General features: G+C 45.9%; 1 protein-coding gene across 1 annotated transcript in view; it reads right to left on the bottom strand.

Annotated features, from left to right (window-relative positions):
- Positions 1-3,227: 3,227 nt before the first annotated feature.
- The window catches only part of RAB6B (RAB6B, member RAS oncogene family), a 46,982-nt gene continuing 34,830 nt past the window's right edge, over positions 3,228-15,379 (bottom strand). Inside the window, exon 8 of the mRNA XM_014518685.2 lies at positions 3,228-3,417. Coding sequence (XP_014374171.1) covers positions 3,353-3,417 — 65 coding nt within the window. The 3' untranslated portion in view covers positions 3,228-3,352. The remainder of the gene's footprint in view (positions 3,418-15,379) is intronic.

The raw sequence follows: 15,379 nt of genomic DNA, 5'->3' as shown, positions 1-15,379 counted from the left end.
ATATCAGAGCTCCAAGAATGGGACAGGCTTCCTGGTGGGGTTTCTGCTCCTTTGCAAGCTATGCCTTGTACCTCATAGGCCCCTGACGGGCAAGGCAGGAGTCAGCCCTCTGTTGTGCCTGTCACCTTTGTTCTCTGCTGCCAAAGGGTCTGTTCAGGGGTCTGCTCCACCTGGAGCCCGCACCTGCCAGTGCGATCCAAACCCTTAAAGCACCGTGACTGTGATTCAGTGCAATGGCTCATTGCTGCCATTCAGAAGATCCATAGGAGGGACCAGTGACTTGGGGTTGCAGTGACAGGATAAGTTTCTACAGTCATCCACTCCTCTGCATCGCCTCGCATAGTCTTCATTCTGACACTAAGACTCAGGAAGATTGACAAGGAAATTCTGTTCTTTGTGGGATCCACCAAGGCAGGTCCTGTCTCTCCACCCAACTTGTTTCCTCTGGTGGTGGTTATTTTCTCTTGTTTCTGAAGCATGTAATCTTGGAGCCAATCCTGACCTTAGCCTTTCTTCCAGGGGTCATACTAATTAGGCTGAAAAATGTTGGTCTATGATCGCTTCTCTGGGATTAAATGCATACTTTTTTCCTCTTGGCACTGAGATGAATAGCCAAAAAGGACGAGTTGCTAATCAGATTTAGACAACCTCTTAAACAGGATTTGGTTAGCATTGATTTTCTCTAAAGCTTTTTTTTTCTATTTCATCTGTTTGCCAAGTGCTCTCTGATGTTCTAGAGATGCTAGACAAGTAAAATCCCAGAGCTTGTCATTAGATCAGATTCGCCCCTCGGATTTCCCATTTTGCAACAGGGCATCCTAAAGTGTCTAGTGTCCTTCTACTTTAATAAGGTCCCATGCAACTTGCCCTCTTACATACAAATACTGAATCGGCCTCAAATAGCGTCAGACCTGTGGACGTGCTAATACAAGACTCTGTTCTGAATAAGGACAGAAGATGGAGTGGACCGGGAAGTACAATGGCAACAAGGAAGATTTGGTTATTACAAGAGGAATGAGACATGGCATGAGGTGGAGGAAAAATAAAGCTTATGGGATGTGAGAGCCCTGCTTTGGGAAGTGATACAACAGGGAGAGCAGAAGAAGGGCAAGGCCAGAAAACGGACTTGTATCCAAGGAGGACAATCACTCAAGCAAGCAACATGGGAAGAGGTGGAGGAGGGAAAGGAAATTATACAAACACCTCATGTTCAGGTCTGTCTGCAGGCCACGTGGAGACATGTGAATCTTATATTGAAGCGTGGCTATCACTTCTCTAAGGCTACTGATTGAAAATAAAGGCGAAAAGTTCTCCAGGTTGTGTGCCCGCAAGTGTGTGTACATGTGGGTTTTAGTTTTCTACAGGAATGTCACACAAGAAAAGCTACTTCATTAATGCAAAAATCAGTACATTCATTAAGTTAACACACAGTGGAGATCACTGCAAAGTATCCTGTCACTCAGGCTGAGTACTGTACTACAAATAAGACAATACACTGTAACCTAGGTGACACTGAATTGGTTTTAAATTACTGTGAGGTAACAGGCAATCTCTCAACAACCACTTTTGTTGTATGCGTGTATGTACACCGAGCATGTGTCTACACACACTCACATACACATATGAATTGGATGTGGAGATATTTCCATGTGCACTTTTTTCTAGTTTAACACACACCTATGTGTTATTTTTATTGATGACAACAAATCACAAGTTATTCGACAATAATGAGAACCTCCTATTTCCACACATTGCAGCAATTTTTCATTTTCCACAACTGTTGTCTAAAGCAGTTTCATGTCATGACAGTGGGAGAACCAAAAATCTACACCGTGTGCAGGTGTGTATAAATGTATGTTTTATAGTGTCATAAAACATGCACGCACACACACACACGCCCACATCTGGACCAAAATGAAATGTATGATCCATCTGGTCTTTGTTACCAAAATCACTTTCCCTTTTCAGGACACACGAGTCCTCATTCATCCACCACCTTATTTCCTTCACATATGCAGACTAGTTCCATAATGAAGATCAACCATCATGTATCATACAGTCAGCTGAAAAGTGTGGTGGCCCCACTACAGAAGCTTTATGGTTTTACAGTGATCCAACCATTGGCCATCATTTTGGGTTGAAGCTTGTTTCTAACCATCATTTGAGACCTTTAAAAATCAAATCCTCCCCAGCACAGAAAGATGTCCAAATGCACCCATGCTCAGATAGTTGCTAGCCTAGTATAAAGGATTTATTTTTTAAAGTACCAAATGTTTGCTGGCTCTGACTTGATGGCAAATGCCAAATGGCGACTGCTGTTAACAGCAGTAGGCCCTGCAGAGAATGGAGGCTATCACATCATCCCATGGGCCAGCCATATTTTTAAAGTGACAGCAATGTCGTGTTTCATATATACACTATAGTGTATGCATGTGTGTGTGTGTGTGTGTGTGTGTGTGTGTGTGTATTATACTTTATACTATACCAGTGAGATAAATAAAAACCACCAGCAAATGATACTTCAAGAACTATACCATACAACATTAGCAACGGAAGAGTCTTAAAAACATGTACTGTATTCCTGTAGTAGTAGTTCTGCAGATACCCCTCTGGTATGGTATAATACTGTGCAATACATGCTAGTGAGATGTCCATACACTCTGTCTCACCATTTGGGAGTTGTATAGTCACCCCTAATGCATGAAACTAAGTGTATTATACTGCCCACTATCATTGATTTCCCCGTTTATATCTCTTCAAATCTATATATGGATATATAGATAGAGATATCGCATCACACACTTGTTTTATTTGCAGCATGCTTTGTTGTCCTATCATCAAATCTGTTACTGTATAGTTAGCATCTTGTTTAATCAATCAGGGACTAGTTTACTACATGCAACGTCCCACGTTGGATGCCAAATGTTGAAACTAATCAGACTCTATTATTTGGGAAGGGGCTTTTTCTGTAAGTTTACAAATATACAAAAACAGAAGCCCAAACTTCTTAAAAAAAAAACCTCCCACGTTACTACATTTCACCTGGCAAAAAATTGTATACATGTGATTTAAACTTTCCTCTTTATGTTTTGAACATTTCTTTTGGCAATTTTAATAAAGTACAATATATTACAACCGAAAAAAAGAAAAAAATTAAGTTTAAGTAACAGTGGTTAAAAGTGATGTGATCTGAATGTTGCCTCCCCCCCCCCCCCCCCCTCCCCAGAGACAGAGAAAAAAAATCCTCCTCCATCTGATAACTCAATTTGTTTTTCTTTAGGAAGCTAACCAATAGGAAGCAACACAACAAGCGTGTGGTGTCAAATGAAGCTGACCAATTCTGCGCTCTGTATTAGCAAGAACACCCGCCTTCACTGGCTGGAGGATCTTGTGGTTTGTCCAACTTGATGTCAATCACTGATGAAGCAGAGGAAAAAGATAGTTAAGGAAGATCACTTGTTGGTAGAAGGTAAGCCTGCGTATACTGAGCCTCTGGGGACGTTACCACTGTTTAGTCTCAGATAGGTTGTAATTAATTTTAGTGTTTGTAAAAAAAAAAAAAAAAAAAAAAAAAAAGGATTGGAATCAAACATGGTTGATGTTGCCTGTGTCCCCAGTCTACCTCTACAGCACTTCCTCCGCAGTCTATGGTACTCCAGCATTTTTGCCCAGGTGCATCAGAGCAGCTCCTGTGTGTCTCAGCAGACACGGCCAAGGTTGACGGGCCATGTGCTGGGTTTGCATCGTGCCCAGATGCTTTCTAGGATGAAAGCACCAGGTGTACTTCACACATGACCTAAATCTGCATCTGAACCCATGTCTTTTGAGGGGAAAGGCAAGTGAACCTGTTCACCCATTTGGAAGCAGACTAAGTGGTTCTTCCCTTCTCCCATGACACACAGAGCCCTGGGGACATTGGTGGGTTCACAGTTGTGTGCACACACATACAGAACCACAGTTGTACGTCATGGTTTCAGTACTAGGCCAGTCTTCTTCTCATCCAGAACCTGCAAGGATACAGCCCAAGTGAATAACTACTGCATTAAGATGCAAGCACTTTACTCATTACACAGCTAGTTAAGCTGCTATTTCCTTTGCATAGAAAGTGTTAGTCATGAGTTTACCTTGGTCATACTCATAAATGCATTTTTCTCAAACCTTTAAACCAGAACTTCCTGAAAATGGGACTTCTCAGCTCTAGCTAGTGTAAGTGGACAAAGACAAGAAACTCTAGTCTGTCTGGCACTGACCAATCTGATCAGATGGTAAGTACTCCTCAAGTTACCCCTATTGCTAAGCAGGAGACTGCCTTTTATATGAAGCCTGAGAATGATCAACAATTATTTCCTGTACAGTATTTGTTTCAAGCATATGGTAGCTTGATTTATGTTACCCCACTGACTGAAGAGACTGAACTGTTCAACCTGAGATCTTTCTATCAATACCTCGCTCCGTTTTGAAAGGCTTGTAACACAGGCTCACTGATAGGTCTGATCTGTGGTTAGGAGCAAGCAGAACTCATTATCATTTGAGGACTATCATCCTTTAAGGAATGAGCTCAAAATGCCATGATCTGTGGTGATCCAATGAAAGGACACACTGTGGTCACAGCTAAATGTTCATTAATGTGCTTTTGCTAATGCACATTAAATTTAGTACCTCCATCGTGAGGTACTAGCACATTAGCCTATTTAAATGCGCATTAGCAAATGCACATTTTTGTGATGCTTTAATGCGCATTAAAATAGGCTAATGTGCATTAAAGTGCAGGTGTAGATGTGCTCTGTGTTACCATGCAGCACACCTAAAGCTAAATCCACTGTTTCTCATTTCCCATGTCCACAGAGGAGATTCTTAGCTCCACCAAAAGAGAATCCTTTGTGTCACTCCAATGGCAGGTCCTACTGGGTGAGGTAATATGGCTTGTGGGGAGAGAGGGTGCTGTGTGGGGACTGATGGTTACTTTTGCCAGCTGGGAGAAGCTGTTGTCCTGAAGCAGGCTGTGATGCAATCATTATCAGCTGTGCCAATTATTGTAAAAGTCATGCCCTTCAGTGTTTTACTAAAACCAGTAGGTTCTCAACTCATCTGATTCTTCTGGAATCTCAACTTGCAGTTTAGCGAGTCCATTTCTAGCTCTGCAAGTTGCAAAGAGAACTTAAAAATAGCCAGAAAGCAACTAAAGAGCCCCCTTGCTATTGACCTTTTCTTAAATGTAGTGAATTTTTAAAGAGGGCTCCATGTTTTTCTGAAGTCTAGTCTCATGGTTATTGAATCCTTGAGGCTCACAACAGTGGGGAGGAAAGGTAACCCCCTCCTCTGAGTTTTTGCCACTGTGTCCTTCGAAGGGCCTGGCTTTGGAGGGTGTTATGGAGATAGAACATCTGTAACAGCTGTATGGGAAGCTTTGCTGTAGGGCAGGGGTCAGCAACCTATGGCCCAAAGGCTAGATCTGGCCTGCAGAGCCATTGGGTCTGGCCTGTGGATGAGGGGTGGGGTGTAACAGGGCAGTCTGGCCCTCTGAAGAGGGAGCAAACAGCTTCATTGTAGAAGCCCAACTACAGTAGTCAGCTAATGAGGGCATGTCCCATTAGCAGTTAAAACCCCAGGGGAGTGAGCAGAGAGCAGTGAGCTGGGAAAGGCGCAGTTTGCAGCCAGAAAGTGGATTAGATCCCAGAAACACTTGCTACTGGGAAGGGGCCAGAACTAAAGGGACCGCTTCTGTCACTGGGAGAAGGGCTTTTTGTGTGCTTGTTCGCTCAGTACAAGGACTGCATTTGTGATCAGAGGTCTGGCTGAGGTGCTCCCAAAGGAGCAAAGCGGAAGTCACTGCCGACACACTGAGCTCGCTCCCTTCCAGTGAAGGAGCCAAAGTAGCTCTCACTGTCTGTTATCTGCAAAGCTTGTCTCGGAGCTGCCAGTGGTTGCAGACCCACTCCCCCATCCTCCTGTTATGGGGCTGTTATCCTGTCCTTCAAGCTACTGTCAACCAGAGAGAAGACAACCACAGCCCTCCCTCCTCACGCGTGCTGCTTTGCCTCTAAAGAGATGCACAGGAATTCCAGCTGGCCTGGCGCTAAACGCCGCTGAGTTAATAATTTACAAGCTTCCCGGAACAAAGGGCTGAACCCAGGCATGCATTAAAATACACAGCCCGCTCCGAGAGCCGTCACTTCAAACACGCGCCCGGATAAATGCATGAAAAAGTAATGACTTGGGAAAAGTGATGCCTCCTGTGTGACAGTGCACCTGCTGGTGCAGGCAGGCAGGAGTTGTTCAGCTGATGGGTGTGTTGAGGATCAAGGCCTGCCCTGGCCTCCCCACTCAGCCCTAATGGCACCAAGATGCGGTCTCACAGAGCCAGCTTGTGTCCCTCCACAGCATGTGATAGCTGCCTTCAGTCCAGCACACACCAGGGATTTGAGGGCAAAAAGCAGCAATTAAGCGGGAGGCACTGCAGTGCCTTATTCCCCGTTACTAAATGCATGGGAGTGAAACCAAAACTTCCTGAACAATTTCATGACGGGAATTGCATCAACATGTCTTTACTTTCATTTGGATCAAAAAAGGGTCCTGTTGTCTAACTGGGGTCTCTCCTCTCCCTAAGACCACAGAGTTCAAGCAAGCCCTCCTGATCAACACTAACCCATTCCTGTCTTCCATGAAGCAGCAAAATCCATTAAAAAAAATATTACAACCAGCTCTATCTGAGAACTGGGGTGGAAAATTTCACAGCTCCTGGTGGAGGTCTGCCCGTACAGGTCTCCTTAATAGCGTTAATTAGGCAGAGAATCCTGCCCTGGTTCACGGAGAGAGTCAGCCCCGAGTTTGTTGGGGCTCAGCTCAGGGTCACACTGGGTCTCCTGGCCATGAGTGGGAGGAAATCCCAGCTGGCAGTAGCCACAGTGAATGCTGGGCTGAATTGATCAGCAAAGGTGCTCTGCTGTGGGAATGCTAATTAGCTTTGCACCTCATCACAGGATCTCATGCAGTTTCCCCGGGAGGCAGGTTTTGCTGCCGTGGTAATAGGAGAGGTCCTGCCATCAGGAGTGATTATTTTCTGTGGCTGCGGGACCTGGCCTCTCAAGCAGGAGTGGTCCCTCCGCATGTGGCACCTCACAAACTTTGCTGTCAGCACTGGGGACTGGAGGCCTTGGTGGACCTGCCTTGGGAGCCCACGCAGGGATGGGCCTTAGCAGCGTCCAGGTGGCAGGGTCTGCTCAGCTTTGCTTGCAGCACCAGCATGAGGCCTCCAGCCTTTCTGGTGCCAGGGGCGCCTTTGGCTCTGGAACTCCACTTGGTTTAGGATGCTCAGAGCTTTTTTCAGCTTCTTGCAATCTATGCTCACACCCAATAGGCACCATCCTGGCCCATGGAGAAGTCCCTTGACTGCGGCAAAGCAGGCACTACCCCACCTCCGCTGCCTCTTGCTGCTTTGGGCTGGAGGTCGAGTCCTGGCACTGCTGACTGCCAAGCAGCCTAGGAATCGGGCTAGGAGCCGGGACCTGAGTGAGGTCCCGGCTCCTAGCCTGAGCTCAGGCCCCTGCCCCTTGCACTTCAATAGGAGCTTCTCTTCTGGGCTCCCCGGCCAGTGCTTTGGTAGAGAAGAAACCAGCCACCAGCACTGTGTAGTTTAGAGTGAAGCACATTTCTTCCTACAGGATCTTGATTACCTCCTGTGAATTTTCCACTGCAAAGCTGAGCCCTCCCTTCAATGACCCTGAAAACCAAGCCTGATCAAGGGGCTTGGACTTAACTCCCCTCAGAAATATGTGCAAATACAAGAAGGGCATCTGTGGATGGTTCATTTCCAGGGCCGGCCTTCTGCATTAGGAGCCGACCATGGGCCTGGCTGGGACTCAGCAGAAAGGAGGCCAAAGAGCACAACTTTGAAATGCCAGAGACACTCTTGGCAGCAGCATGTCTCTGGGATGAGACGTACACTCCAGTCCAGCGTGGTCTCCTCTGACCTCCGGCCTCAGTTCCCATCTGCCCTTCCCCTCCCGGATCTGTAACTGGTGTCAGGCGGCACTATGAATTCCTCTTTTCCTTCCAGCACCTAACCAGCCTATCGCCTGTGCAACTCTGCCATCTGTGCCATAGCCTCGCTGCCACCCAAACTGACATCTCGTATGGACTCACCTTCATATAACAGCGCAGACTAGATATAACTCTATGACTCCACTAAGGCAGCCCTGTGTAATCTATTAAATGAAAGCACAACCATATAGTTGGGGTTTTTTTAGGTACACAGAGTTCAGTTTGATGCTGCTAACTCCTTCCTGCCGAGGGCGAATGCGTCTTTTGAACTGGCAGCCACAGAAACCACTGAAATCAATGAGTCTTTTGAAGCTGAGCACTCCCCTGATTTAGGGATTAGAATTTATAATGTAGCAAGGGTATTTTAAATTTTCCCTCCTCTACACAAGGATGTTTATGGATAGCTTGAAGAGCTTCCTCATGGAGTGCCTCACGCTACTGCGGGTGATAAATAGCAGTTAGGTCGCATTTATTATCTTCTCAGTGCTCTGCAAATATTAACTAGGAGCTGTCCCCGGCTGTGACTTTGGTGCCTCTAGGTCAGGGAGAGCGTTGATGATACCATATGGGCACAACGGCATCTTGATGTGAGCTGTCATCATTTGGAAAATGCTCCCTCCCTGTGCAGTTCACTAAGGACTTATTTGCTGTGTTCTCCCCCCACTGCACACTCAGCCCTGGGGGAGTCATTATTATTGTGTTTAATTTTAAAACAGTGAAGTTCTCTGCAATAAATAAATCTTAATTGGAGTAGAGCCATTAGCCACCCAGCTGGAGGAACCGCTACGCTGATGCTTTTCTTTTTGTTCATTCAGTAATTGGAGAAAGGGGATTATGGCTGTGGCTTAATGAGAACCATGGTATCTGCGTGAGCCTAGCATGGCTGCGAGGGGAAGTTTTCTGTTTACCTCTGTGCGGCAGATGTAGTAGTTTGCACTGCAAACGTCCCCCCACAGTCAGCCTCCAACAGCATGCTGAGAAGCAATTCAGAAGTAACAGTGACCAGGAATTAAAGGGAAGCTCTGATTCAGGCCTGCCCCAGCAGGAGACATGCGGAAAAGCCACCACACAGTTTGCTTTAGCCTCTTACTGCTTTGCGGAGAAGGTCATGCACTGAGTGGATCTCTACAGGGTTGGTTCCAAAAAGAAGCAGCTCAATGTATGCAAGTTTCCCCAATCTTAGCTAATCCTTTCCAATCTACAGCTTGCATTAGATGAACTGAAGTGCCAAGACCTAAAAGTTTAGCCCTTAACTGTACAACCAGCTGAGACTAGATAGACTCTCACTGGCTCAGTACAGGGTAATGTTTGTCTGCCTGCAGTTCAATACAGGGTCAGGGCCTTAGTGTGAGTCAAAAATGTGATGAAAAAGAGTGATCTCTTTCATGGGGCCTGGACAAGCAACATATTTACACCAGTGTAACTTTGATCAGTTTTGTGCATGAGGATCGGGAACAGACAGGAATGCAGGTATCTTGGGGTAGCTATACACAGCAGGTGCTAGTACTGGACCTTGCTACAAGGTGGTTCAGGAGCAGATTGCTCGTCTGCTTTTAGAAAATGGTGCTCTGCAGACAGAGGACACATAACTGTATAACTTAAACACCAGTACTGCTCTACTCGATTCTTTCAGGGGTAATTTTACATGGGGTTGGGGAAGTTAACCAAGTCATGTGCCAAGGCCCATAGTTATCTGGTCCTTCCACCATTCTAAAGAAAAGTATAATTAAAATGTAGTTTCACCATACTAGCAGTGTAATTAAAATGTGACTTGCTTTTCGATACATGATCACCATCACTGATTCATATTATGCAAGGGGTTAGCTACACTACTAAATTACTTATGATTCCTTCTGGTGGCCTTAATATATTCCCTGAGCATCTAGGTTCATTACCTAATTTATACTCAACCGGTAATTATTCTCAGCCATATATCATGTTTCAGTTATATGAATCTGTGCTATACACGGGTATGAAGAAGCATACCCATAGTGACAATACATTGCAATTACAGTTGCAATACTACTGCGTGCAACTGCAGGATCCTTTTTAGGGACATTTTGGCTACTTCTGCATGGAACCAGGGGCTCAGGCAGACCCCCCACAACAGGCTGGTGACATATCTGAATTCAGGTTTACTCAGTTTGAGTAGGTAGATGATTCTCAGGCTCTGTTTTCTGATCCAACCTGGTTTGCCTGGAGCCTACTGAGAACAACTCCTAGCATGCACCTCTGTAGCCCTGCAAAGCTATTTGAGCTCTGTCACTCTCCTAAGGCTGTGGGCTGATTGCTGGGAATGTCTTTCCCTGGCTAACATTGTTCCTTGAAACAGCAGATAATGCTGCATGATGCACTCCCACTGGGACTCAGAGCAGGAATCAGAGAATCCAGCACTAACAGTATTGATCTTGCGATGGAGCCTTTGTACACAGCTGTGAACTGGTCTGAGCCAATGCAGCCTTGAAGGGCTGTCATTCAACCCTGAAAAAGCAAACCCATCCCAGGCCAGTTGCACGAACAACACTGTACCAGCACCAGGTACGGCTGTCTCTAGGGACCTTTGGGTCTGCTTCCCCCATCTTGGGTATGTCCATCACTAGGCATCTTACAAAGCATGCACTCTACTGCCCTGACTTGCCTCTGGGTCAGACTGCAGTGGGGAATGCAAGGAAGTTCTGCCTGCACCATCTAGGGAACACACACTCTCCCTTCATGGGATTTGCCTGTGGAAGGACAGGTAGCACCACCACATTACTAGAGAAGCTTGAATTCCCTCGGGATCCCCACAGACACCCCCACAAACAGAAGCTAACATGGGGATATGCTGAATCATTGCATCTTTCCACTGTGCTGGCCAGACACCTGTATAGGCATTAATTGCCCATTCTTGGCCCACTGCTGATGCTGTAGCATTAGCAAACCCATGAGAACCTAATGTTTTTGCAGTCTACCTCCATGGCAACCAATATCTGCATCAGCTTAAATCTTACATCTCAGCTTTTTTCCCCTTCTACCTTCATGCATCTCTCTGCCCATCGTCAAAGTATCTTCTCTCCCTCTCTCTTCTACCTCTCCCATACAGCGCTTTGTGCACATTTCTATGAAGGATGCTCTCTGAAAAAAACAGAGAGCTATCATGCGTACCAGTACGATGCGGCACAGTGTAAACATACAGCCTTTTACCTCCACACACAAGACACAGGTTCATACTGCTCTCGAGTGTCTTAATCCTATTAGGGCATGGCCTTGAAAAAATTAAAACAGTCTTGTGGAAAAGAAATCTCCATTGCACGAGTTCTCAGGTTTTTTAAATTGCAGTGATACCTGAGGCACTACTGCAGAGAAAAAGTACTGATGATTGAAAACCGACCTGGGTTTTGTGAACAATGTAATATCCTGATAAACTAGTCTAGGTATCTTTGCTCTGATACAGTGGTTTTCAACCTTTTTTCATTTGCAGACCCCTTTGGAAATTCTGAATGGAGGTGCAGACCCCTTTGAATTGTAAGTGTGGGTATTCACATACTTTTGATTGATCATAGTCATCTTTTGTGGACCCCTAAGAGACAGTCTGTGGACCCCCAGGGGACCACGGACCACAGGTTGAAAACCACTGCTTTGATATATAACTCCAGTAGCTACCATGCATACTTAGCCAGTGCAGAAGTAAAAAATAAAATAGCTAGGAAACTTTCCACAGAAAGTGGTATCAAAGCCAGGAAATGCAGACCCACCACTGCATAGCCCATTGCAGAACAGGTACACTCTGCGAAAAGGAGGAAAATGAGCCAGTGCATTAGTGGATATTTTTCTTCTGGTTGGGAAGCATGTCAGGATGTGACTGCACGGTCACAGAGGACATGCACGTACATGCTTGATGGCTTTTCTTCGCTTGAGTGGATTTGCTTAGAAGACTAATGGTATTTTATTATCTGTGACTCTGACACCCTCTATCTTCTGCACAAGCAAAGTGCAGCTCTTCCGGCATTCCAGAAGCATCGGACCATAGAGCAGATTTCGCAGACTGCTGTTTCCCAGGACAGTGAAATTCCACGGGCAGTCAGGGACGATGCACTTTACAAATGGGCCCTCTCTGTTCAAAACTGTACTTTGTAAAGGGTCAGAAGTATCTTTGCTTATTGCTGCTCTTAGACTAGGTGAACAAATAATGTCTCTAAGGCTGCCAATATCTGGTGGATACAGGACTAAGGTCACCAGGCCACAGCTATCAGAATAGAAGGGAGAATAACATCTCTGGGCAATTATACATAGGTGCTATGGGAACTGGTGCTACTTGCTAGAGCAGGGACAGCACTGAGAGTATTACTGGAATGCATCTCTGCTAGTAACGGCAGAGAGATACTTTGGATAGTTATGCTGCAGCTCCTTGATGTTCTGAGCATCAGTGCTTTCGCTAACTTCACAAGTCCGATGGGCCTTCTAGTTCTCAGGGCGACCACAGCTGGCAACCCTAATGGATACAAACCAAACCCAGAGCTACCACTGTTATCAGGTTGTTTGGAGACCAGAACAACTGAGACACTGTGGGCTTGTTTACAGTACACCCCCAGTATGCCTGGGGAAGATTGCTGCTGTGCAAGCCATGCCCACCCCACTCCTACTCAAAAGCATCACACGTGGAAATGTGACATTCAAGCTGCTTAAGGGACATCCCCCCCAGCTCTTGAGACCCGTGTCTCTGGTCCACTTGACAGCAGCAGCAGCAGGATGTCCTCATGATGGGTGGGGTATGCTGAAGAAGGAGGTGTGGACATAAACCAGAGGGCTCCTATGGACTCTGTGCTGCCATGCTAGCAGCCTTGGTGTCATTCACATTACCTAATCACACACAGACAAAGAAGCAGCTGCAGGCTAAACTGTTTCTTGAACCTAAGCCAGCATGCACTTTCAGTGCTCTGGGTCAATACCCCCACAACTTTCAGTGCTCTGGGTCAATTCCTCCCCCTTCCCTGCCTCTCACAGTAGGCAAACTGTTACACAAACAGGGCATGAGCCGTACGGGAGTCAGGCCTTTGAGAATTTCTTTTTAAATGGGGTTAAGTACTGCTCTGCAGCAGAAGTCTGAATAGCATTAGCCTGTTAGCCATCCTCTGAGCAGATGGATGGCTCAGTACCAGCCAGTCAGTGTCACTGAATTAGACTGTCAATCCAGTGTCCCTGATGAAATAAATAGAGTCTGAGAGACTGATCAACAGCAACCAAAAAGGGCAGGAGTCAGCACAATAAAGGGACCGTTTGTTTAACTGCTTCAGGGATCCCAATTTATCCCAGCCCCTCTGTGCTCACTTGGTGACTGTTGTTTTCTCTCTCAGATGCCAGGGCCTGTCTATTCCCAGTAGGCGCGTTTACATGTTTATTAATGTGCCTTAGATACTGCGCATTTAGTTTAGGTCTTCCTTAATAAAGTACTAACCAAATGCGCAGCACCTAAAGTTACTGTACAGTAGCACTGGTAAATGGTTATTTAGTGACGTTTACTGAGCATTAGCCTAATAACACTGGGCAGTAGGCTATTAGTATGGTTTTTGCTGTGACACACTACTGTGCAGTGGTACAATGTGCAGTAAGTGTCTCATGCAGACGTGACCAGTAGGCATTACCTACCAAAGGATGGAGCTTAGGGCAGGGCACTGTGCTCTCAGGACAAGCCCCTCTCACTGACTGCAAGGAGCAGGGTAGCACAGGAGTGAGCTGAGCACCAGCGGTGGGGAGAATTTAGAGGTATGGCTATAGTCCACCTCAATATCACCTCATTAACCCTCAGGAATAAAGGGAAAGCAGCCTCTTTTTTTTTTTTTTTGCAGGAACTGAAGCTAATTTTCCCCCCTGTCAGCCACCAGGAATGCAGTCATTGTGGCATGCATGTGGGGGCAATGGGAGCTCTAATGAGCTCATGTCATTACAACTGCCCTCCAGCCTCCACATTTCTCTTCATCGGTTATTATGGTGATTGGTTTGGGGAAACTGGTGATGACCTATGAGAAAGTTTTCATTTATTAGACCATCTACTGCCTCAACCAAAAAGGTTTGAGTTCTGAGCTGAAATTAAGCCCCAAACCACACCATCCTCCCAAAGCACCTTGCCTGACCTGGCACTATGACCTTCTCCACTAAAACTCCCATTGGCCCCCTTGGGGATGCTTCTCCCCACCCCAGCAGCTTCAGGCTCTGCATGACCACCTGGGAATGTCAGGGCTTCCAAGACAAATGGGAGGAGCTGGGAAGAGTGGATAGAAAATTCTCATGAACTTGTAATATCTAAAATATCTCTTGTAAACATGGGCCTGTTTGGCCTAGGTACACTGAAGGATTCAGAGGCTGGCAAGAGGGAGGATGTGTAGGGTGCAGGGTTGCTCACTCACTACCCCCACGTCGCATGCTTTTTCTGCCTTGCTGTTTAACATGAGGCCTGCCTGTACCGCTTACCAGGTAGAGAGCAGACAGGCGTAAGGATGGATATCCTACTGGGAAGGTCTTAACTCTTCTAGAGCAGGTTGCTCATTCTCATCATACCACAAACCTCATCACTACAGTTAACTCATGTCATAAATTTGAGCACAGATAGCAAGGACTCAGTGGACACAGAGTGCGAAATGGCTGGTTAGGGGGCTAATTTTGTTTTGTGGTCACTAACGTCAGCAAAGTGTTTGCCTATGAATATGCCACTCAATAGGAAGGCTGTGAAACTGGGCTCTGTTAAATTTGGTGCTTTACAGTTTAAGCAAATCTCTAATTATTAGGGACCTGTGTGACCTTTGTGCAGGGGCAGCCCACTGTGGGGTTCCTATACCTTCTTCTGAAGCAGCTGGTGCTGCCAGTGTCAGAGAAAGGACACCTGTTGAGATGGACCTCAAGTCTAATCCAGTCTGACAGTTCACATATTCCCAATACCTGTATAACAGTGGGAGAAACTGAGCTGTATGTACACCTCAAGCTGTGAATACCATTCTCATTATTAATACTGAGCTACTCTTTTTAGCCTTTGATGTGGCCCCTTCAGGATAAACTTAGAACTCTGAAGATGAAAAAGGCCCATGATTATGTAGCTCGACCTCTGCATAACACAGGACCTAGTGACTTCTGCATTGAGCAGATACCTACTGTTTGAACTAGGGTGTGGAAGCTCTCTACTCCCAAATTTGGACTCATATGTGAGACAGCTTTTGTAAGAGGAAGCATGTTATACTTAACGTGTCTTCTGAGCATAAACACTACCAGCTCTGAATTCCCTTTTATCTTCCTTTGAGCAGTTTATACTCAAACCAGATTGGCCAATCCAGTGAGATTTTCACAAGGTTTTGATCGGGTTAGGGGGCTT

Source organism: Alligator sinensis, unplaced genomic scaffold (assembly GCF_000455745.1).
Source record: "Alligator sinensis unplaced genomic scaffold, ASM45574v1 scaffold1086_3, whole genome shotgun sequence".
NCBI lineage: Eukaryota > Metazoa > Chordata > Crocodylia > Alligatoridae > Alligator > Alligator sinensis.
Note: the sequence above shows the minus strand (reverse complement) of the source record. Positions and strands in the feature narration are given on the sequence as shown.